The sequence below is a fragment of the Corvus kubaryi genome, unplaced genomic scaffold, assembly GCF_017639235.1.
Source record: "Corvus kubaryi isolate FWS band 111438036 unplaced genomic scaffold, C.kubaryi_AGA036_p1.0 37396, whole genome shotgun sequence".
In the NCBI taxonomy this organism is placed as follows: domain Eukaryota; kingdom Metazoa; phylum Chordata; class Aves; order Passeriformes; family Corvidae; genus Corvus; species Corvus kubaryi.
The window spans coordinates 18,443,671-18,467,821 of record NW_024581135.1 but is presented as its reverse complement, the minus strand read 5'-3'; the positions used below and the strand labels follow the sequence as shown (position 1 = coordinate 18,467,821).

The window sequence follows — 24,151 nt, the reverse complement described above, 5'->3', positions numbered from 1 at the left end:
GCAGAGATTCTGCTGTGTGTGTTATTTTCTTAATGAAGCTATGTTGATCGTCAGTTTTCAAAATAAGCAGTTGTCCTGAAATTTAGCAGTACTCTTTGAATGTTGCCATTGAAATGATCTGAGGTATAAAATTACTGCAAATTGTTCACCAGAGAGAGCTGTTGGAAAATTTTATTCCAACAGCTGTTGAAAACAATTGTTTTGTTACCTTATTATGAAAATTATAGGCACAGATGGATCAGGTACAATATTTCCCTGGCCAAAGAAAATTGTAGGCAGTAGTATCATTAAAGGGCAAATGGATATACCTAAGAACGCATTTCTGTTTATTTCTTTAATTTAATTGGCATACAAATATTTAAAAACAAAAACACACACACACACAAAAATTCCACACAAACTGCTTCTCCTTATGCTATCAGGAATGGGAGAAATGCTTAAGATTTCACAGAGTGTCTTTGGAGGCTCTGCAGGTCTCAGGGAGGAGGTGCAGTACTAATTCTGGTTCTCTTAGCTGAGAGAGGCTCTCTAGTGCCTGCATAGCAGAAATGAGACGAACAATGCACTGGCAGCCAGGATGGAACGTAGAAACCTGGTTTACTTCATTGCAAACAAATGGACAATATATACTGTACAATATATAATAAAAATACAGCTGATACAAGTGCCACTAATTAACAAAAAAACTAAAGACTTAAAAATGCTCATTTTTGTAATATATACACTGCAGTAATAAGCCACAATAAATACATCAAATTTCATATCATTCATAATAAATACTGAAAATATAAATACAGAAGAATACAGTTAATTTGAATAAATTATTACAACATAAGATCTAGGTTAAGTTCTGTTGAATATATTGTAGCTTATATTACCCTTTGGCATCTTTGATGTTACAACTTGTTTAAAAAAAAGGAAATTAAAGAAAAGCATAGTTCATGAAGCTTAAAATAATTTCCATATACAGATTTTAAGATGAACTTTCCCTTTGCTTCTTTAAACAGTTTCAAAGCAGCAGTCCAATTAAATATCTTGCTTAATTGTTGAGACCTCCATAATTTTAGTATGCAAGATCATCTGTAATGGAAAATGTTAAGTATGTAACATAATTACTTTTCTCAGAAATTAGTGAAGTTAGAAGTAATGTACAAATTTTAAACTAATGGCTGCAATTACACCACAATTTTATTAGTCCCATTTGAATGGATTACCTGTCTGAAAGACCATCAACTTGAATGCTTTTGAGTTTATGCCATGGTGTACTATTTACCACTTGCCAACACAAATTTCAAAAGCAATTTTATATTCTTGTGGGGATATATATATATGCATGTATATGGAGAGAGGTGAACCTCATAAAAGACAGGGTTGGGCTAGACAGTGTGAATGTTAATGCAGTCTGCTAAAAAAACCACTTTAAACGTATAAAAGGTAATGTGTTGTTTGTGTTTTTTTACAAAATTTCTATCTATTAGTTGTAGATTGAAACAAATCAAAATAACTAATTGCCATGTTTTATGTTAACAGGTATTAACCAGTACACTTGTATTAATAATTTTATTTGTAAAAGGTTATTACACCATAATGCAATTTAACTTAAAAGATCAACTTTACTAGGACAATATTACAGGCTGAGGATCTTAGGAAGAGTTTTGTAATCTACAGATTTTGACTATTTTTGCACTGTTAAATGTCTAGCGCTTATTTTACATCAAACACTTTTTAAACATATTTCACAAACTACACTTCAGACATATTTCCATAGAAGTGCCTACAATCAGTCAATTAAAAGAAGTGCCCAGTTATTAAGCCTTGTTTACATGGGCATTTGAGACCTGAAGTTGTGGTATTTGTGTGAAATGGCTTGAAAAATCCCAGCATGCTTGCTTCTGGTTTTAAGAGAACCAGCTGCCAGTGCACATGATGATCTTTTCAAGAAGCTGAATCTGTATCTGAGACTCACAAATGGTTCTTCATAGTGATTCCCCCATTACCCTAGCAAGATTAACTTTCATCCACAGTCCAACCCCAAAATTTCATTCTTGAAAACGTATTTTAGAAATTTAAGATGAAGAAACCTAAAATAATTACCTGCCATAATGTACTAAGCCTCATTTGAAAATCCCAAGATAAAATGCTCATAAAACGACATTTTTTTCTTTGCTTTTAGCATCTCTTGTTAGGTGAGAAACTGGGTATATGAGAATACGTGCCTGGGAGCAGAGTTAACTAAAATGATATTGAACTTGGCTTGGAAATTGCCATGGGCAGAATGACATGGTAGCAATGCTTCCAGGGTGTTGCTGTTTTGGTTTTTTACCCCATGCATTTGGATAAGTCTTTTATTTAATAGCCACATGTATAACTCTGGTCTGGAAAAAAAGTTATTTCCTGTTTCCACTGAGTTCATGTTTGGTTACAATATATTAAATAACAGAAACAATATTATGATCTAACATGGGCAAGCTTGTAGTGAATGTCCATATACTCTTCCATCCTTGCTCTGAAGTGATCTTAATTTCCCTTTTTCCTTCTGTTTTTTTTTTTTTGTTTTGGATTTTTTTAGTATGCTTTATTTTTCCCTTTAGAAGAAAAATAACCCTCATCAGTCTGCCTCTTGCCTTCATCTTTCTTTTCCTCTACATTGTCCTTTCTATCCTCTCTGCACTCACTCAAGTGTTCGAACACAAAGGATTATCTTGATCCTTGTATTAGAACAATGATGTGCATTTTTATCTTCCACCATTTTCCCTAGCACGAAAAGCTAATCCCATTTTCATGTTTTTTTGGAAAAGTGAACAGTTACAGAAGAACATATATGAAAGACAAACTTCTTTTGACTTGGTTATACTGGACATTCATTCATGAACTAGAAGTGTCATTGCTAAGATCCAAATTAAAATAATTGCATAAATAAAGGACAAAATCTGCCTTTTGACTTTTGTTTTTGTTCCACCCCCAGCCTTGGATGAAGGACTATGATCTCAACTAAGAAGGTGCAACACACAGCACCAGGAATATGGTTCTCCAGTCAGTGGGACCTTCTAAGTGGTGGGTGTCTGCCTAACCTTGAAGACAGCAGTAGGGCAATACATACTTTAACTCTTAGAATCACAGAATGGACTGGTTTGGAAGGGACCTTAAAGACCATCTAGTTCCAACCCCCCCTGCCCCTGCCACCCACTAGATCATGGTGTTCAAAACCCCATCCAACCTGGCTTTTCAAGATCTCATTCTCAGAACAAAGGAAACAAGAGTTGCCCTTGTGCTTGATTTTAACGAAAAGTCTTACTGCACAACAGACCACCCAAACACCAACAGGAAAGAAGGAAGGAATTAAAAAGAGAATACTAAGGCTGCAAAACAGGTGTTTCATAAATTGGATGTTCACATAAAAGTAAAATTCTTGGTATCAGCCATTAGGGTAGCAGAAAAGTCCTCAAGGATGTTGTAACTTTCCTCCATAAGTGGAAGCAATACAATGGCACATTTATTAGCTATAAAAGTAAAAGCTGCCTTGGATTTAGGAGAGGGAAGAGACAGTGAAGAGGAAGAACTTGTGAAGAACTCAAGCATGTGTTCACTCAGACATCTTTAAAACTACATTGCACTTCATCACTTCACAATATTTGTACTTTGGATTTGACACTTCTTGGAGAAAATGGACAATAATTTGCACATGGACAATGATTAAAGAGAATAGCAAAATTAAGAAAAGAAAACTTGAAAACACTGAAAAGGCAAATGCTGAGATTTCTCATACCAAGGAACACGTAAGTGAACTAGACTCTGTTTTGAAAATAACAGCTTTCTACCATTTTAAAAAAATAGTAATCAGATTTAGTATTTTAGAAATAAATTCTATAGCATATATTCTCTGACTTAATTCTAGATTTTCAAAGTATTTTACATCAACTGTCCTGCAACCATAATAAAGCAGATGACGATAGAATTACTCTTTAGTCTCAGTGGGAATGCTTAAGGATTTTCCCTATCATCCTCTTCTGTTCCTGACTGTTTCAGGAAATAAAACAACTGGCACAATGAACATTGGTTTATACAACTCATGAGCTGTAACAGTGGAGATCCTTATTTAGCAAATGGCTTTTAAAAGGATATCATGGGTCTGTCTTGCTTTTTGTTTAGTAAGGACACCTGCTTTGCTACAGGAGCAGCCTAGACAAGGAGTTTCAACTGAGAGAATTCAGCTGGCAAAAGAAGACAACATGCAGAGGAGTAAGACTGCCTGTTGCTGCCAAGTATGGTGTTGCAGGAAAACTACAATCTTGCTGCTCAAATGTTAAGCACTAGACAGGTAAATGTTGTATATTCAACACAGCTTTTATTCTAACTTTTCACTGTGAAATTTACTTTTTAACTTCTGCTCATTAATCCAGTCCAAGGAAAGGAGAGCTCTTTTTAGCTGTGTTTCACATTAGTGAAAAATTTCTGGTCACTTCTGAGCTGGACTGGGCTTCATTTGGAAAGTGGCATAGTCTGCAGTACAGAAATTTTGTTAGGTTGCCAAAACACAAGAATAAAATGTTATTTTACCTGTTCTATAGAATTAAGTTTTATCACAGTATCTCCAAGTATATTACAAACTAGAGCACAGAGAACGCGATGACACAACCGGACAAAGGCAAAGCCAACAGAACCAAAGTCTCCTCTGTCTGAGCCCAGTATTCTCTATCCAGTATATCACATTTCTATCTGTCAGGAACACCTGAACTCATAAAAACCATTATACATGCTCTGTTTTGTATTCAAATATATGTATACCATCTTTAACAAAGCATCTATGTTTGTGAAGGTACTCCCTAGGAGGCGGGGAAAGCAACACGATCAGTTTGTTAGCACATTTACTGAAATAAAACACACAGATCAGGCTAGAAACTGGATCTGGAGTGGGATCAGTCAGCAATCTGGTGAGTACCAGCACCGCCAATACCACATGGGATTCCTGCAGCACTTGGACCAAAGGCAGGATCCCACTCTTAACAGAGCAGGGGAGCAGCTGAACCTTATCTACAGCAAGTGATAATTACTGTGGAGTGGAACCAATGGCCTTAAAATAAATAAATGTCAACTCCAGTTATCATTCACTAGCAGGAACTTCTGTAAATGAAAAATTGTAAAGCTTTACAAATCTAGAGTTTTCTGATCTAAGTGGCATACAGCTCAACAAAGAATACTAGAAACTTCTACTGAATAGCTTTTAAGGATGTTTCAATGGACGTGAGTTATAGCTCTTAAGGAACAATTGTAATTGTCATTGTACCAACAAAGTTCTAATTTCATGTCTAACATCAATTAAAGCTCTATATATATTTAACAATGCACTTTTTCCAAGAGAGGTGAAGTTCACCTTATAGGCAAAAAGGCATCTGCTTTTAGGTGCTGTTCCAATGATGGTCTGTGTGAAAATTCTGGTTTATTTCAAGAGAGGGAAATGCTTTTGTTATGACTCATTTTTGTGAATGATGCAATATAATCAGAAATATATACCTGGCTTCTTAGTGTGTTTATCAGTAGCCAGATATCTTGGAAATAAAGCTGATACAGACTATCAGTAAAGTAGATATTTTCACAAATAATACACTGTATTGATACAGAAGCAAATACGGCTGGTTATCATTTAGTAACATAATGCTTTTATCACACAGAAACAGCCCAGAATGAAAGGACTGGTTATCAACATGACTATTAACCAGCTAGGATATGGGACACAGCATGTATTATTATATACTAGCCCAAAAAATAACACTAAAATATATTCCATCCCATGACTTAAGCTTGCTTTTCCTTAAATGAAGAGTATGTTTTTTTGTTCTAAACAAGTGATGGGCAACTTGACTCTCACCTGATTTCTACATCCTACTCTAGATTTCAGCTAAATTAACCGACCTGTTTTGGTCAGGGTTTCAACTGGGTTTTTTTCACTCTAGTAAATTTATACATATTAGAAAACACTTCGGTTTTGTTATTTGCCGGCATGGACTTGGCTGGGCAAGAGGTTTAGCCTGTATTGAAAAAAAGAAAGGTTGCTGGGTTTTTTCCTCAGTATGAGTTTATCTCTGTTAGAAGGTTTGTTGGTATTAGTAATAGCTACTAGGAACTCTCCATGAATTATAAACAGACTTGACTTTATAACTTGCTTCAAGAACTAAAGAAGGTTTGTTTACTTTGTATCCTGAGATCAAATCTTGATCACAAAACATCACATTGCATCAAAAGAAACGTATTATTAGCTACGTATCACCACCTACTCCATTAGGAATATTTTTCAACTTAAATCTTTATTCTGCACATTTCATTTTTTGACTTCCAGGAATGAGCTACTTCAAACATGGGAAAACAGTGTAACACAAATGCTTTATATAGTCCCTGCTCCCTCTACCTCTCTCTTACAAGGTATTGCTTGTTATCCTATGGTGCAGGCTTTAGAGAATTTGGCTGTATTCACCCCTGATGCCCCAATGGCATGGAACATATGCATCCAAATACTCAGAAGTTTTTACAGATGCTAATATTAAGGAGGACTGGGATCAGAAATCTGTGCCAGTGGAAATAGTAAATAACCATCACCTCGGTATTTAAACCTAGCTGAGATGTATTTTATAAAGTTAATCACTTACTGTGCTCGCTGATATTATTAAAGATATTTTTCATGTGAAAGCACAGGGGCCAAGAAAATAATTTCTTATTGCTCAGGAAGGGTGTGAATAACAAAGCAAAAGATTTCATTTAATTTTCCCCTGAGAGAAATACCCCAGTAAAGTGTGTGTGGTTCTTCAACACACTCTGAGGTTAAAGAGCTGCTACTGATCCTCATCTACTGTCCCAGCTCAAGCGGAAGAGATTTGTGCTTTTGGTGCTGGTGTTGAGGGAGAATGCCTAATTTAAGCCTGCTGTTAAAGCAAGACCCCTATATACACAGAGACTTGTTAAATTTGCCCATAGAATATCTTGAACAGAATAATTTATTCTTAAGTGCAGAACTTTAAAGGACTAGCACATTTCTCTTTAAAAATCAAGGGTATTTGCTGTATGGCATTGGAGAATACAGGCACTTACCTGGCTACTCAGCCTTCGAGAAAGAGACTAGAGTTGTCTGTGACTGCGAGGAACAGAGGCTATGGAATTGCTGAACCAGATAACCAACATGAGTGCGCTTTCCCAGGAGATGGAATACGTTGCAAGTTTGGAATCCAGTCCCTAAAGAACTAGACTTTTCAATGCAGTTCATATAAAACACGTAGGACTTCTTGTGGAAACAAGTAAATAAAAAACCTTTCCAGCTACTACATGGAGTAAAAATATTTTTGCTAATTTAGCATAAATATGAGAAATCACTTTGCCCAGATTTCATATAAAAACAATTACATTAGCTCTTTTTTTTAAAAGCATATTTTACATCAGCAGTTTTTCTACTGGAGTACTGTACATGATGTTTTAAAGAGCTTCTAACGAGAAGAGTCACTGTTACAGAGCTAAAATTTACACTGTGTTTACATGCACACTGTTAACCATCTAGATTTGACACAGATAAAAACTAAGATGCTGATCCTTATTTTGACAAACAAGACAGGCCTACATTTCAACTACTTGATGTATAATAAATGACATTTCAGTATTAGAAGAATAAAAATGCTGAAATAGATTTTGAAATCAAAATAAGGCAGTGCAGAATTACCAGTGCAGAGAAAAGCTGGTTCCTATGCCTCCTTTTCTAGACAAAAGCAACATTGTTTAATAAAGGTACTTTGATTCCCATTTCATTTAAAAACAAGTGGATCACAAGGTAATGAATATCCATATGATGCACATGTTCTTTTGCTTGCAGACTTTCAGAGATACAAAATTTCTGAAGCTGTTTTTCCTTACTGAATGTATTGTTTCCTAGTAAGACCAAATGATACTAAATTTGCGATACAGTCAGAAGTCCACAAAAGCCAGTCTCGTATTTCATAAAAATTTAGGCAATCTAGACACTTCCACTTTTTTTTCCATGCTTTATTTAAACTTTGATCAATAAGGCTCTGCTTTTATAAATTGCATACTGACATGTTCATCAACTGGCTTGGGAAAAACGTACAGGTTTTGTTATGAATTTTAAGATCTTACATTGCCTCAGAGTCTGGAGCTATGGCATTTCTCCAAAGAGGTTCACAGTTCCCGCAGTTCATACAGTACTGCAAAGTGGCACTAAAGTGCGTAAGTATCTGAACGGTGGTTGGGCTGAAGGTGCTGTGCGAGCTTAAGCTACTGCTTTGCCATTATATACAAGATCATTTTTCTTTGGGGAGGGGGTACTAGTTCTGGAATGCCACTGATTTTAGTTTTAAATGGAGGATTGTCTACCTTTCTCTATTCTAGAAGATGTAAATGCCCCCTTTCTGACTCTTCTGTTTCTCAAGAACAGTGAAAGAGAAAATAGTACACTCTAAAAATGTGTTTCAAGATGATTTATCAGAAATGGTATTAAGAAAAAATAAGGAAGTATACAAAGTACTCCAGATGAAAAGTGGACATGCTCTTTGTAACTAGCTATGGATCTTCTGCTCAAATGAACATGCTGTTCATTTTTATCAAAACATGAATCTTAAACTACCATAAATAAAATACATACAGTACAGAACAATTAAAACCTTTTTTTGTACAGTAGTTACTTTTACATTAAACTTACCATCTTTTCAGATATGTTGAAAATTAGGACTCTAAACATTATTATTTCAAAGTATCATTTTTAACAATCTTGCACAGGCCCGACAGTCAAAAACATGAAGCTTTGATTCAGATAGCTTGGCAGGTTTCACATACGTTCATAGGTAGGCTACTTTGAAATATGTTGGATGTGTTTTTTACTTACGTGTTTTATCAAAAAAGGGTTTGATTATTTTTATTTAAATCTTTACATGAACTGGTTTTGTGCAATACCACTGCCAGTGTAGCTTGAGAAAACAAAATGTGTCTGGAACATTGACTATAGTCCAAGTGTTGTCTACCTCTTAAAAAAGTAAGTTTCTAGGAAAATCCAGTGGGAGTGAATTTTAACACAGGAAGTCAGTCCTAGAATAATTTTAATATTAAACAGGTACCGTCTCTACCACTGGTGATTTGATGCACTCTTCGTGCAGTCTGCTCTTTTCTGGGAGGTTTAGTGAATTCTCAGCAGGGTGCTCTTGTACACGACTGTCACCATTCAAAGCTGAAACAAAGCCATCTTGAGAAGGACCTTTCAAGTATGAGTGAAATTCCACTGGCGGGTGACTGGGCCTATGCTCAGTGTATAAACTGTTACAGGGAGCACTGCCATCCCCTTCAGAAGATGAGCAGCAAACAATCACTGAGGGGTTTGCAGAAGGGTAATGAGGGCTGCTAAAAGTTTCCTCTGATTGCCGTGTGTAGTCAACAAACTGTTCTGAAGTCATGTTGTAAGGCACCAGAGAAAGACTACCATTCTTGACAGCATCCCTTTCTGAGTAAGTCTCACCGATCTGGTTAGCAGTGCCAGCAACGTGGTTCTCTATTTGGTAATACAGAGTTGAAGAGTTAGTATAGTATGAGGCATTTTTAGAGTGGTTTTCATGCACAGCAGTTCCATCAGAGTAACAAAGGACAGAAGGAAGAGGCACCATATCAGCATGGGAGCTCATACTTTCTACAAAATCATCTGCTTTTTCTTCCTCCTCATCTTCCTCCTCATCTTCCTCTTCCTCTTCATCATCATCTGATTCACTAGGGGCTAAACTCTGTGTACTAGAATCTGTAACTCCACTACAAAAGCTACTCCCATCTTCCTCTTCCTCCTCTTCCCCTGGGCAGTCCAAGTCCTCGGCTGACTGGGAATGCATAACTGCAGCCGGGGGTTCGGTTTCAATCTCAAAATTTTCTGCAATTGAATATTCAACTGGATGGGGTCCTGGACTCATGGAACTACTGTGTGCACTTATCTCAGTGTGGCAGCCATTGAGTGCTGGAACTTGCTGCTCTCTATTTTTCTCCAATTCAAGTTTCATTATCGTGTGCAAAAAGTGAGTCCGTACACGGATAGGGTTAAATTCGATTCTACCTGCTGTATTGCTACACCCTTCTTTAGTGCAACCACATGGAAAAGACATACGATCCACCTTTTAAAAAAGAGAATACAGATTAACAATAGGAAGCAAAAGCCTGGTGACATGACACAACCTAGACAGCGTAGAGAAATACAATGGTGAAGTGGGATTCACCTTCAGAAATGCTTGTAAAATTAGTCAAAGCTAACAATCATTCAGGGAGTCAGCCCTGGAATTTAGCAGTACTGAGAGAACAGTAAGGGGTCTGGACATGCTCCACTATTGCAGAGTAGAGAAAAAATGATTCTGTTCCATAGGTGAAAGTATTACAGAGTGGAACAAAAAAATAGGCAGCTTTTCAATTTCTCGATCTGCTACAGCTTTACTTCCTTTTGTGCTCAAATCCAGGCAAAAGCATTACCAGAAAGCATCTTAAAATTTGGTAAAAATCACAGAAACTAGACACCTATTGAAACAAAATAAATGGTCTATAGAAACCTTTATAAAGTTACAAACGGGGACACCTGATCACAGAAAACAGGAACAAAAACTCAAGTGCATTTTAAAAGGTAATCCAGTCAATTCTAGATGCAATATTGTAAGCTCAGCAGACTGGGCACAGAGCTTCTATTAATACGCATCTTAAATTTTTGAAAATTTGACTGAATCCATGTGTTGGCAAGTTTGATTAGATAGCCTCAAGTCTGTGACTTTCATCTACACTGTAACACCTAAACATCAATTATGTGCAGGAGAACCACATAACACAATCCAGTACATCTTCCCCACATGTGGAGATGAGAACAGGAACAGCAAAGAGAATATTATTATTTAAAATAGCAGAGAAAGTTTAGCTTGGATTTATGAGATGATGAAAAATGCATTCAGGAAGAAAACTCAGCTGCACAACAGCAACTCAGCAGAACTAGCAGAAATATCTTTTAGGAAACATTCTGGGACACGTATAGCTGACGCTATTTAAATGTACAATATGAAATACCTCTTCAAGTCTGCAGAGGAAAAACTTCCCTGCTATATTAGCAGATACCTTTTTATTGCCTTCATGCAAATTTATCATGCACAGATTTTAAGTATCATGCATGTTACATACAGGACAGTACCGCAGAATGTCATTTATTGCTTCTTATGGAGTTTGGACTCTAATTCACATTTGGAGTGTCTGCTAATTGTCTCTAAAATAAAAGGTAATATCCCTTCTGAAATCTGCAGGCTACTTATTCTTCTGTTGTCTGCATCTGCCTATTTAGATAAAGGCCTAAAAGGAGTATGAGGAGCAGAACACTTGTGTAAGAACAAAAAACACCCTAAACCATGTATGTGCCTAAAATCATAATAAAGATATTTTAGGACATTATTCATATTGATTGCCCACTATATACTCTTAAAACAGGACCTTAAAAAACTGGTTGGAGATCCACAAGTGTTATTGCCTAATACTTAATTTCCCATAGTTATAACTTCAACAACAGAAAGTACATACATGTGCATGGACACACACCCTTCCCCCTCCCCCAGATAATTAAATAATGACAATAATGTAGACATTTACCTGACATTTTATGCCTGCAAGACTGCAGGTGCAAATTTCTGGGTCACAGAACACACGGCAGTCACAGCCACAATCCTCTCTGGACAGGCGGATGGCTCGCAGCTCGTGCTTTTCTTCCACGTCGATCTTCTTCACTCCAGAAGCTCGCAGCAATGCCCGCCGCTTTTTTGTAGGCAAGGGTTGGAGAAAGAAGTACTCATCTACTTCAGTGTTGTCTAGATCAATATCATCATCAGAAATGTCATCCAGAGTCAGTGTATTGGCTTCCTCAGATTCCACCGTACCATTCTTTGTCATCTGTTGCACAGAACATTAACAAAGTCCTTAAACTACGCTCACACATATGACATGTCACAGATGCCAGTATGTGAAATGCATTACCAGTGTTCAAAGCTGTATGTAAAAATGCTGCATGACTGCCAGGAAGTTCCAGAAAATGATCACACATAAGGTGACCAGGCATTAGCAAAACATTCCTAACACAGCACACTTCCGTACCATACTCCTGTAACTCATCCCGTATAGAAAGGGGTAAATATAGTCAAGGAGAAAAGAAAAAAAAATTACTGCTCTGAAGGAAGGTAGAGCTCACTGGTTATAGCTGCCAGAAAACACAACTACAGGGTCTAGAAAAATTCTTCTACAGAGGAAATTGCTTGAGAATCAAAAGAAACTATTAAAACAAAGTTCAGAGAGACAATGACATTCACTACAAAAAGTATCTTTTTTCAATCTCAATTTACTCAGATTGAGCAACATTCTCCATAGCAAATGTGAAGCAACTCAAGTTATATGATTTATTCTGTCGTATAATAGCTCTTTTATTATTGTTCTATGAAATAATTTTGCTTAAAATGGGAAAATAAACAAAAAAATTCACGATTTTCACCCTGCTCTGTGTAATGTTCTCAGCTGATGAGGTTGCTGATTTACAAGCACAGACAAGCACATGGTCTCATACATTCATGCAAGAAAACATGGTGCAACTATGTGATCTTTATATATTGGTGAAGTCTCAAGTCCCATTTGCATTACCAGTTTTGCCACCAGCAGCCACTGAAATTCTTGGTTTTGCCTTACTTACTTGCAGAAAATTTCACCTTGGCTTGTTATCCCAAATAAATTTTCAGGCACCAGTTTTAAATACTGACGATACCAGAAAAAATACTGAAGCCATAATTACAATAACCTGTTTCTTGTGCATTTCAACATTCAAACATTTAACAATTATCACTGCAAAAGTAAGTTCCCATTTTTGTGCTACTGTGTCATCTCCATCTAGCTATGTTTCTGATGTGTATGAAAGCAGCCTTGAATCTTAACCATTCCACTATTTCTGCTTTTCTTATATTCCCAACTATTTCATTTTACCATTTATATTATTTATATTATATAGTCCATCCTTTCCACAGTCTTTTGGATTGTAACTGTCATTTATGGCATTACTGAATTACTTGACAGTGAACTCCTACTGACTGCACACTCTTTCTGGCAATCACAGTTTTGTGCTTAGAACAACTGTGCAAGAAAACATGCGTTTTCACAGGAAAAAAACCCCAACAAACAACTAATTATTCCTGACTTGTTAAGTCAGGCTAAAAGCAATAAATTCTTCCCTTTGAAGGAGAAGAGTCTTGGGGTAATGACTCGTAGTCCTTACACACAGTTTATGTGTACACATTACACTGCACCAAGAAAACTCCTGAGATCAGCAATAGTTCCTTCTTAGCAATTCAGCACCACGTTTAGTTCACGCAGAGGTGTTCTGTCACTTCCACAACCCCACTGTATAAGCATTACTGTTTCTCTTTTTAATGTATTCTCAAACTTTCTTCCTAACTGCAGCCTTTGGAGTTTAGTGCCTTCATTGTATTTAATGTTTCAGTTTATCATGTCTGTTATCCCTATAACATTCAAATCCCAATCAATGTGCACATCCTTCTAGCTCTTTCTTCATCTTAAATACAGGCATTTTCAAAATGTCCTCTCAAACTTCCTTCAAGTTGTTTTCTTACTCCATTTTCTCTTATACATTTCACATTACACTGGCTGGTAAAAGAGGGGGCAATAGCTCCCTAATCAGTTCTGCCAGGCCCTGGGACAATGGGGAGATTATTTACACCAGGTATTTCAATGTATTAGTTCAGTAAGGTAGAAAAAGCAGCATTAGAAGTCATCCTTTTTCCTGTACATTCTACAGAGAGAGTGAAGTAAATCCACACAGGGATTTAATGCATCTTGAATTAGCTGCCTGTAGCTAACACCCCATTGTACACACAAATCAGCCTGAATATTTCAACCCAAAATGGCACCCTTGGTTACATCTTTTCATTTACATTAGCAAGGTAAAACTAAGTACAATGTATTTATGTTTCTTTGATTTCTTTGTTTGTTTAATATATAATAGGGGAATGACCTACCTAAGAAATCTGATTTCTTTGGTTTTATATACACAAGGCTCAAACCACTCCTTAAGCAGATCACTGTTATTTAATCTAAGTTTGAAACTGTGGAGAGAGAAAAATTCTGATCCCTGCTTCTTTAGTTATTTTACTATTTTATTCAATTACTGTTTAATAAAAATCAACTTTTAGGACTCTTACCCATGACGTGAATGCTGTAACTGGGCAGCAGACAAAGGCACCTACAGCACCATACCAATCCTGTCATGTATTTCTCCTCCCCCTCCAAATCTTAACTGCTTTGCTCCACAGCAGCAGAGCATTAACGACTGGACTCCACTCATGTGCTGAACACACATGCCTCCAGCAGGCCGGAACATCAAATGCATGGCATCAGCCAGCAGTTTGCCACTTCAAAGCACTTAGCTCCTGACTCCTTTGCAGGATGATTTCCTTGTTATCTCCTCTAATTTTTTTTTCTCCATTTTGCCACACAAAGAATAAATGAATTAATGAAAGATTCTAACATTTCTTTAAAAAGTAACTGGGTAACTACAGAGGGAGGAAGATTATCAAGAACTATCAAATACATTTTCCAGAACTTCAGGGGAACATAAGCTCTCTTGGTCATCATAATACTGCTCATCTGAATTAAACTTAATATGTAGACTGGTAAATCTCCTCATGAATCTAAAGGTTAGTGTCATAACCACAGAACAAGGGCAAATGAATATGTGAAGCCTTTGGGGGAAATTCAGTCCAACTCAGTAAAAGATGAAAAATGTAGGATGGACACCTCTGCCTTGCCCTAGTTGGAAGTTATTCCTTATAACTTCCAACAAAGGGAACCAACTGTGTTCACAGACCTGGGAGCCTTAACATCACTCATCTCATGCTAATAATTTTAATAAATTTCAATTTTAGGAGACATTATGAATAAGCAGTAAGGACTCTTCCAGGTAATTTTTTGTGCTTACTCATGTTTTCTCAAATGATTACCTTGTACCTTTCATTTGATAAGATGGCTTTTACATCCAGAATTTTCACACTCTGCTGCTAACAAGTGTTTATGCCCTTGTCAGCAGTGTTTACACCAAAGTTCTGGTACTAAATGGCCAAAGTGACTTGGAGGTGATTTCACAGTCTTTATCTGCTTTTAATTAGAGGTGTTTCTTATTTGGCTCTTCACTTTTAACTAAAACAATAAACAGTAGCTAACATTATGGAAACTCAATTTCAATATATTGCTGTATTTCTATCTTTTTTAAACGAATTCTACAGGAGAGAACACTTTCTACCCACCAATTTGTATATTTTAATGCAATGCAAAAAAATAATAAAAAAAACCAACAGGGAAACTGAAAAAAAAGTTACTTTCTATTTGCATAATGGTTTTCAAATAGAAAAACCTCTGACTTAACTTTGCTCAACTTCATTTTCTCATCTTCTTCATTTTTCTGTGATGTATCTTTTTATACAAATCCTGATTAGCACATTTTCATTAAATGAATAATAATTTTGCTGACATAATTGCTGACACTGTCACCTTAGAATGCCACATTTCCCTTTTCATTCATTTAGAAACTATGTGAATGACCAAGCAGCTCTTCCATTTCTAGAAGGGAGAATCAGCAAGGCCCTGTTTTCTAAAGCAAACAAAACATGCTCAGTGCTTTACAGTGACTCTCCACTAATTCAGCAAGTCCTGGATTTTCTTTTTATGCTTGAAATTTTTTATTTTTTTAAATGCCAGCACATAATCAGGGATGCAACTAAACTGAGATTAATGGACTAGTTAAAAAAGGAAGTTTTCTGTTGCCTACGTTTTTATACGTACTCCAGATGAAGAGGAATATTTTGCTCTAGTAACAGATTTAACAACCATAAGATGCAAATAAGGATTGCAAATAAGGCTCTCCTTATTCACTGAAGAGTTATGAAGAGATTTTTCAGCAACTTAATAATCGTAATAATCATCCACTCAAACAAATAACTGGGAAGATGGAAGAACATATATTTGGAAAATGAGCAGAGAGTATGGTCTGTGTCCCCAAAACAGACTGGGCTGAAGTGAAATAAGTTAATGAAGAAAGGAGATCCATCCCAGTCAAGAGGAGGGTTAGTTAGAAAAGGATGAAGAACCAAGCTCTAGTCCATATGGACGAGGGCTAAAAGGCCTCATCCAATCTTTCAAGGTACATAAGATCTGTGATTTTTCTTGATTTACTTTCTAGGTAGGAAAAGAAAAGTGAAATATTTGTGTGTTTGACTATTCTTTACCCACTCCACTGGGGATTCCTCTCTTTGAGCTGATTCCTGGAAGTCAGCCAAGGGATCTACAGTTAGTCATCAGCTACACTGACACAGCACAATTCACACTTGATGCTCTGAAAATCCTGTGATGTGAGATGTTACAGGCATCACTCTATCAAGTGGAAAGTCCCTAACACTCTAGAAGCCTTTGGTTTCCAACCTGCCCAAATATCAGTCTTTGATTTGCCTTTGTCCTGACCGGTTTTATGTTTGTTCTACGACAGTTCAAATTTTTTAACCTTATGATTTTATTTAAGAACCTATTTAGCTATGAAAGAAAAAAACAAAAATAAAACCAGACTGAAAAAGGTAATTACAAATGTGAAGATCATGCAAACTTCCTCAGGCCTTCAGACACAAGAACTCATGAACTCAGAGTTCATTCTGTGAGAAAAATGCTTAAAGGCATTTCTTGAACTTGGAGGGTGCCACTTTGCTCCTCAGCAGGAACAGTAGAAACAGAGATGTAGTATCACAGAAGAAAGGGATGTGCAGCAGAAGCTCAGCTACACTTCTAAATATTGTTTTAATTACAGGATTCATCTGAAAAAGAGTCAAAAATATATGCAACACAATCCATGACACAAAAACCAGAAGTTCTGCCAGCAGTTTTAAAGCAGCAGAAGGAACACAGTCCCTTTCCCCTTCTCCTCTACTCAAATACAGAGTTTCTTTCCTCTCCTACATTGTCATTAAAAGGACAGCTTCATTGGAAAGCTGGCCCCAGGAGGGCCAGTGGTATCCTGGGGTGCATCAGAAGGTGTGGCCAGCAGGTCAAGAGAGGTGTTCCTGCCCCTCTGCTTGGCCACATCTGGAGTATTGTGTTCAGTTCTGGTCTCCACAGTTTAAGAATGACAAGGAGCTACTGGAGAGGGGCCAGTGGAGGCCACAAAGATGATGAGAGCTTTGAAGCATTTCTCTTCTGTGATTCTGTGAAAACTAGCCAGGATTTGTTCTGACTAGCTAACCTGATACAACTGGTTAATTTATCTGACACATTTCTTCTTTAATGGACATTCTTTGGTGAAATAGTAAAGACACACAATCATAAAAATTGGTAAACTGCAAATGAAAACATTTTAGTATCACTGTTTCTTACTTTTTGCCAAAGCCACCTAAGTTGGCAAAGTAAAGAAGCTCTTTCACCTTCTGTACTTATAATGTTACCATTCCCTTGTCTAACAGGGCCTGTGCACAGGCTTAGAAGACTCATTCTCTTCCTGGCACTTCCAGACTTCTGCTGGACACCCCGTTCAAGGCTAACTCCTACCACTCTGCTTTTTTTTTTCCTCTCTGTAGAAAACAGGGAATAAACAACAATCTCCCTGTAAAGCACTTGGATGTACTCAGCAATGGCAGCTACAGAAGCACTTGGTATTATCAAACAAAAATACATCTTCAGTAAAATTAAAAAACCCCAGGAAAATGCTCATTTCAACTGAAAATGCAGCTCATAGAAAGGAGATGGTTTTGTTTAACACACACACCTTGGGCCTATATAGCTCTGACACCGCTCATTTACATTAAGGCAGGGATCAAAGTCTCAGACAAGTTTTACCTTTAACTTTAGAGAATTGAGTTTTTCCTCCCTTAGATGCTCTCTCAGCATCTCTCGGTGAAGCCTCTCCTGTTCCATGGCGAACTCTCCCAGCGTATACTGGCGTACACTGTTGTGGCGAGTCGACATTCCCAGCGTGCTTCCTCCTTGGCTGGGAACACTGGTGAAGCCTTGTCTTCTCGTGAAGTAATACACAGTAACACAGTTAAAATGGACATTTTTTGTTCTCTTCCGCTTCTCTCTCTTCAGGATTGAAGATGCTGGAACAGAGGCAGATTTCAGTGTGAGTAACTTGCAGTCAAGCAGCAGATGTGTTAAGGTAAAGGGAACTACGCAAGTGACAATACCTGACTACACAGACACTGCATTCCAAGGTGTGCAGTCTAAATGAAAAGATAATGTTAGAAATATTTACCACGTATGCAAACCTAGAAGCCACCACATGGTGTTACAGTCATTAACATCACCCTCTACTTCAGAAAAGAAATACTTGGCCAGGAAAGTTTTTCTTTCCCATCATGTCATAAAAATGTTTTATCCTTTTACCAACAAAGCAACCAAATCCTAGCAAAAGGAACTTCTTTCACAGTGTCACCACACAGATGGTGATCCACTGACTCACACCTCTTCCAACCCCTGCCAACAAAACCAGGTTGCACAAGGCAGCAGAGATCCACAGCTCTACAGCACTGGGTCACACTGATGGAAAAGATTAGTATCTCCTATAATCTAATTTGTGATAAATTAATGTTGGAAAAACAATAAAAGCAGTATTTTTAGTGTTTCATGCTGTCTCAGAAATTCATACCATGGTCACCACTGAATGATACAGGAATAATATTGATTAGCTGTCAGACCCACTTTGTTTTTCTTTACCTTCATCCTCTTTTCTGCTGCCATCCACTGAATACGTGTGTGTAATACAGTGTAATGTGTAGAATTTTGACAAAAAATTAAATCTAGTATTTTCTAATTATTTTCTGATTCCACTCATACCTGTGCTCAGGTTTTTTTATAAATATATGCAGTAACATACAAAACTGGTTTAGAAACAAATGCCAAATTTTAACTGTTAAATATTCTTCTTTTGGTTCTACAGACACTTAGCAACTCCTTTCCACAATACTGATCTATTGTTTCTCACTGATAATACCTGCATGCCTTTAGAGGAAAGAAAAAAAGACACACAAACCTTAGAGAAAGATGAGACACTCCCTGATTGTTAAAATGAGCAGTCCAATTTATTTGATTTGTTGCCAAATAGCAAGAGGTTGTTGAGAATGAAGCTAATAAGTCACTGCTTTGCAGTTTAGAGGCAACAACTGCAGGTGTGTGCAGGTGTTAATGAGAGACCTCATTGCCAGAATTCAGGCAATAAAATGAACTGAAGTGTGCCTGACCACTCTTGAACGGCTTGGAACCATTCTATAAAAGCAATAAGAGCAACAAGATGTACAGCAATAATCTAGAATTCCACCATTTCTAGAGACGGGATGCACTTGGTCTTCAGGTCTGGTTTTGGAAGAGGTCTTTATTGTAGATAGGTAAAACATATTTCAGCCTCTATTACTATGTTGTGAAATGTTAATCACCACAAATGTAAATCCACAAACTTCTACACGAAGCAATATTTCAAAACCCCCAGCATCATCTACCGAACTGTGTGAAAACCAAGTATATCAGAAAATAAAGCCCTGTATCCAAATTACAGTCAGTGTATCCTACTGACACTACCACAGAACTCTTTGTGGCTCACTGAAACATTGAAACAGGATTACTTTTTCTAATACTAATAAGCAGCTAAAAGTATGATTTGCTACGTAAATAAGAGGCACTCCAGACCTGCTGCAGGTATGTTGGATTATAAATATAAAACAGATAAATAAGATCAGGTCCTGTTACTTACATGCTCCCAGTAAACTGTTACAAAAAAAGCTGTAGGATATACAAAGGGGAATCAAAAGACAAACTCTGTTAGATTAGGCATGTCTAACTCACATCCAAGTTGAAGCAAACCTCGTATCAACAGAGCATTAGCAGAGAATAGTTGACAGGGATGTGTCAATTTTGCATGATATTAAATGTAGTTTGAATGTGCTGGTTTTTTTCATATATACCACAGTTTCAAAACAAAACTACCTTTAATAAAACCAATTTTTTAGCATTTGGGAGATGGGGTAATTTTCATACTGAGACATTTTCTTTCAATGTAACATAAAAGCAAATACTCTAAATCAGCACTTGCACTGCCAATATGCTCAAATATATAAGAAAGTGCATATTTTAAAACCCCTTTTTCTGCTGAAGGAGGTATCTGAACCATTCGGAGGTGCATCCAATTTCTGATATAACAGTATCGATGTTATTTGGATCTCAACTGGATGATGCCTCTATTTCAGAACAAATACTAGCAGCTACTGAAGGGCAGGCAGCTTTTCCACCAAATAAATGAACCAGTCACAAATGAAATGAGAAATAAAACTACTGTAAAATACTCAAGGGAAGAAAAGGAAGGTTGCTCTTGAATTTTTTTTTTTTTCATTAAGAAATCGAAGATAATTGCACCTGTAAATCTCACAAGTTAGAGAATCACACGAACCTTTGAATCCTCATCTGTAAACCTGAGTGTCTATGACACAGAGTCTGTGTTGACAGCAATCTGGTTTAGATCTTAGCTGTGGAACTCCTGACAGGGCTGCTTTACTGGCAGGAATGACAAATGCTGCAATAAAAGCACTTCTGTTTTTTCAAATCTGTCAATCTCTTTAGCGTAGAGATACTACTTTCATACTAATGGCTAAACATAAATAAATGACCCTTAAGTTTTATTCACACACTACACATTAATATTAATAGTTAAATGAAGCTAAGCAGAAGAGTCTGTGACCTAGTTACACCCAGATGAAAAAAAAAAAAAGTCATCTATGATAAAAACTAGATACCATGAATGAGCTTTTACACTATGTGGATTTTTGCCCATGTGTGTGCCATCAAAATTTAGAACATGAATTTCATGCATTGCCATACATTTATACCTAAAAGTTCAGTCAGCAGTCTCTCAGTAAGACTGCAGATGTCATGGGCTGTCTAAAGAACCCACTAATGCATGTCTTCAACTTCTTTATAGTGCTCATCAGTTTCAGTAATTGAATTGTCAACGCCATACCATCAAAGTTGCTTGTTTGTGGGGTTTTTTTTGATATATCACTGATTAAAACTGTGTCAAAATAGAATTAAGCTGAACTTCACAAAAATGTTGACACACTGTAACCACACCGTCACCAGCACTGTAAGTTCAGCACTACACTGAAGATGTGTATTGAAGACGTGAGAACTGACATGCATTTGTTGTAAATACCATTAAAATTTGCGATGTTATTTATTAATGTCATAGTTCTAAGTCAGACAAATTATATGACAATCTGTATAATTAAACATGCATGTAAACATTCAGAGCCCTCAGAATACATGGGATTACATTTTCTGAACACATCCTATCTTTCGATAGAGCTCATTAAAGGGCAGAGCTAAGGCCTTGTGAAGAACTCCACGGTCATCTCCTGAACGCTACTGTCAGGAAAGAGTTAGAATATATTCATATTTATGTGAATGTTGTTTACAAGAACAGATCTGGCAGGAACTGCAGGAGTTTACAGGATTGTATTTGATTACTCAAAAGCATAGATTAGAATGTCAGTGAGGAGATGTGAGAATTGCGACCACCTTAGTTACCAAGGACATGGAAAGAAGCAAAGTCAGCACTGCAAAGGCACTGTGTTCTTGCTCTATTACACTTCCTAAAAATCTCTGAGCAGAGGGCTGCCTTGATGTGAGCTCAAGAATATTATTAGATATTGAATGGAGGTGCTGAACATTTTCCAACGTCAGGGACAAAGTGCTCTCTAACTGATTCGAACCGTTTGCTTCAAGCCAACCAAAACAGAACTACCACCTTATGAAGAGAAAGGGGCATCTGGTACTTTGCATGCACTGTACCTTACTGAGTTTGTTCAAATCTGCTGGAATCACTGCTAAGGAGACTGCTTAACTCAAGACAGAGAAGAAGAACACACAAAATACCTGATCTATTAGAAAGCACGAATATACATCCAGGAAAATTTACTGAGATTAATCAATTAGTAACCCCTTTCAGAATGAGGGACACGGATTGAAGAGGCAGGCAAGCCTTGCACAGTCAGTTTCTAAGCAAAAACTTGTTACCTGTAATTTTATCCATACAGTGTAAATGCCAGAGTTTTCCAGAAGGGATCTAGTAAAGGCCTCCTTGCTTGGCCAGTCTCCAAAACAGTATTTCCAAGCCATCTGCCTGTGTAACAACTCCTATCAATGGATGCCACCATCACCTGTTCTGCGCAAAAAGCATGGTACTGACTCCAGGCAGGGGCTGCTGGGCTGAGAGGTGGTTTTTTAGCAGCTACTGGACAGACACTGTCAGCAGGAACTAGAAGGTGGGGTTTGAAATTAATGCTACCACTCTGGCGGGTGAGGATGCCAGAAGGAATAGAAATATTCATCATTACCTAAAACCGTCCTATGGATCCCACACAATATTCAACACATTTATACAAGTCTGATATATTCCAAGGGAGACTCCATTCTCAAGTATTTAAAAATGTAACATAATTTTTAATTCCATGTTTCAAGATTATATGGAATTATCTATTTTTGAGAGATATGTAGGTACGGCATAAAATATATCAGAGGGAAGGTTAAAAGTGTTAAGAACATAACTACCAGTACTACAGAACTACCTCTCAGAAAAGGTCACTATATCTGAAAAAGGTCTTCAGAACAGATTACTTTAAACAGGAGTGTCAGAAGTCCTCATCTGAAATAATATCAACTAATGAAATTTTGATTTTTGGCATTTGACATTTGAATGGCTTCATTTCTGGATTGAGCAGAGCAGAGCTCAAGTTAATAACCACACACTATCTATGGCAAAAATGGCAACTGTATGTAAACAAAAGTCCTAAAGGTAAGGCCAAAATAATGAAAGGAAAGCTTTTAATAGCAAACCATTGTTTAACCCAGCATGGTTAACCCAACCTGGAAACCCAACATGCCCTCTGTGCTCACCCTTTTGCTCTCCTTGTTCAGGGTGTGCCTGCACAGGCACACAGGAGGATGCTTCTACTCATTTTTTCTTTGTTATTAACCTCTCTCCCTCATAATAATTCTCTTTATCCACAGCAGTTATAATTTGTTTCATAAAATTTGACAGAATACATTTCTGTCATTTCTCTTTATGCACAATTCCTGGCTTATGCACTTCTCTGCCTATTGAACATACAAGGAAGCTCTAAGGTTTCAAAAATTTAAGCACACCTGTATGGCAAGCCAGGGACCTGCAGAATAGCACAATGCCTAAAAGCTCCATATCAAGGTTTTGTAATACAGCAAGATCCTTTTTCAGTCACTGACTGTAATACAGACTAGAGGCAATGGATCAGCAGTCTATCAAGAAACTGAGATTTCGGTGATTTATTCATAAGGCTGCACACAAACATCAAAAGACATAACTTTTATTAACATTATGCTTATTAAAATGGTTAAAGTGATAACATTTTATCTACCAAGAAGTACAAGTTTTTATCTCCCGGTGGCTAACATTAATGACACACAAGACAGTGTACCAGAAAGACTGCGTTTCCCAGATTTTTTTGTTTCAGTTTCTAGGTACTTGATCGAGAGGATTAAAATGTATTTTGAGACACAGTACGTCAAGTATGAAACAGGAGGCCCTGCTAACTGACTTTTCAAAGATACTCTAAAAGTAAAACTTTAAAGTCAAAATTGAAGACAGTATCAATGTTCAAAAAAAAAAAAAAAAAAAAAGCAACTATCATGAAAATAACTATAGCCTTAAGAAAGAAAACTGTTCTGCAATATAGCTTCCATTGCTGTCCCATCTCACTTAGGCTGCTGTGTCACACAAATCTCCATCCCAAAGACAATTAATGGAAGATGGGTGAATATTATGAGTAGTGGCTTGAAAACAGAATTTCCTGTCAGATTTATCCTGCCTAAAGTATCTGTGCTGGAATTCTGTCACCAAACACAGCAAGTGAGTAAATACTTTCTGGGTTTGGAGCAAGACTCAATGAAGAAGGTAAGAAAAATGAGAGCCATTCAAATCACATGAGATTAGAAACTACAGAAAGGTTTTTGTTTATCAACAGTTAATAAAAGAGAATGAAGCAATTTATATGCAGAAAACTTT

At 37.0% G+C, this 24,151-nt stretch overlaps 1 protein-coding gene across 7 annotated transcripts in view; it reads right to left on the bottom strand.

The window, feature by feature from the left end:
• Nucleotides 1-578: 578 nt before the first annotated feature.
• CSRNP3 (cysteine and serine rich nuclear protein 3) overlaps nt 579-24,151 on the bottom strand; it is a 107,262-nt gene continuing 83,689 nt past the window's right edge. For 6 of the 7 annotated variants that reach the window (XM_042041397.1, XM_042041399.1, XM_042041398.1 and 3 more), the window contains 3 exons: nt 17,908-18,167; nt 11,635-11,931; nt 579-10,136 (listed from right to left, as the gene is read on the bottom strand). In XM_042041397.1, the coding sequence (XP_041897331.1) occupies nt 9,093-10,136; nt 11,635-11,931; nt 17,908-18,167 (1,601 nt within the window). In that variant the 3' untranslated portion in view covers nt 579-9,092. The remainder of the gene's footprint in view (nt 10,137-11,634; nt 11,932-17,907; nt 18,168-24,151) is intronic. The other variant, XR_006018249.1, reaches the window with a different exon arrangement.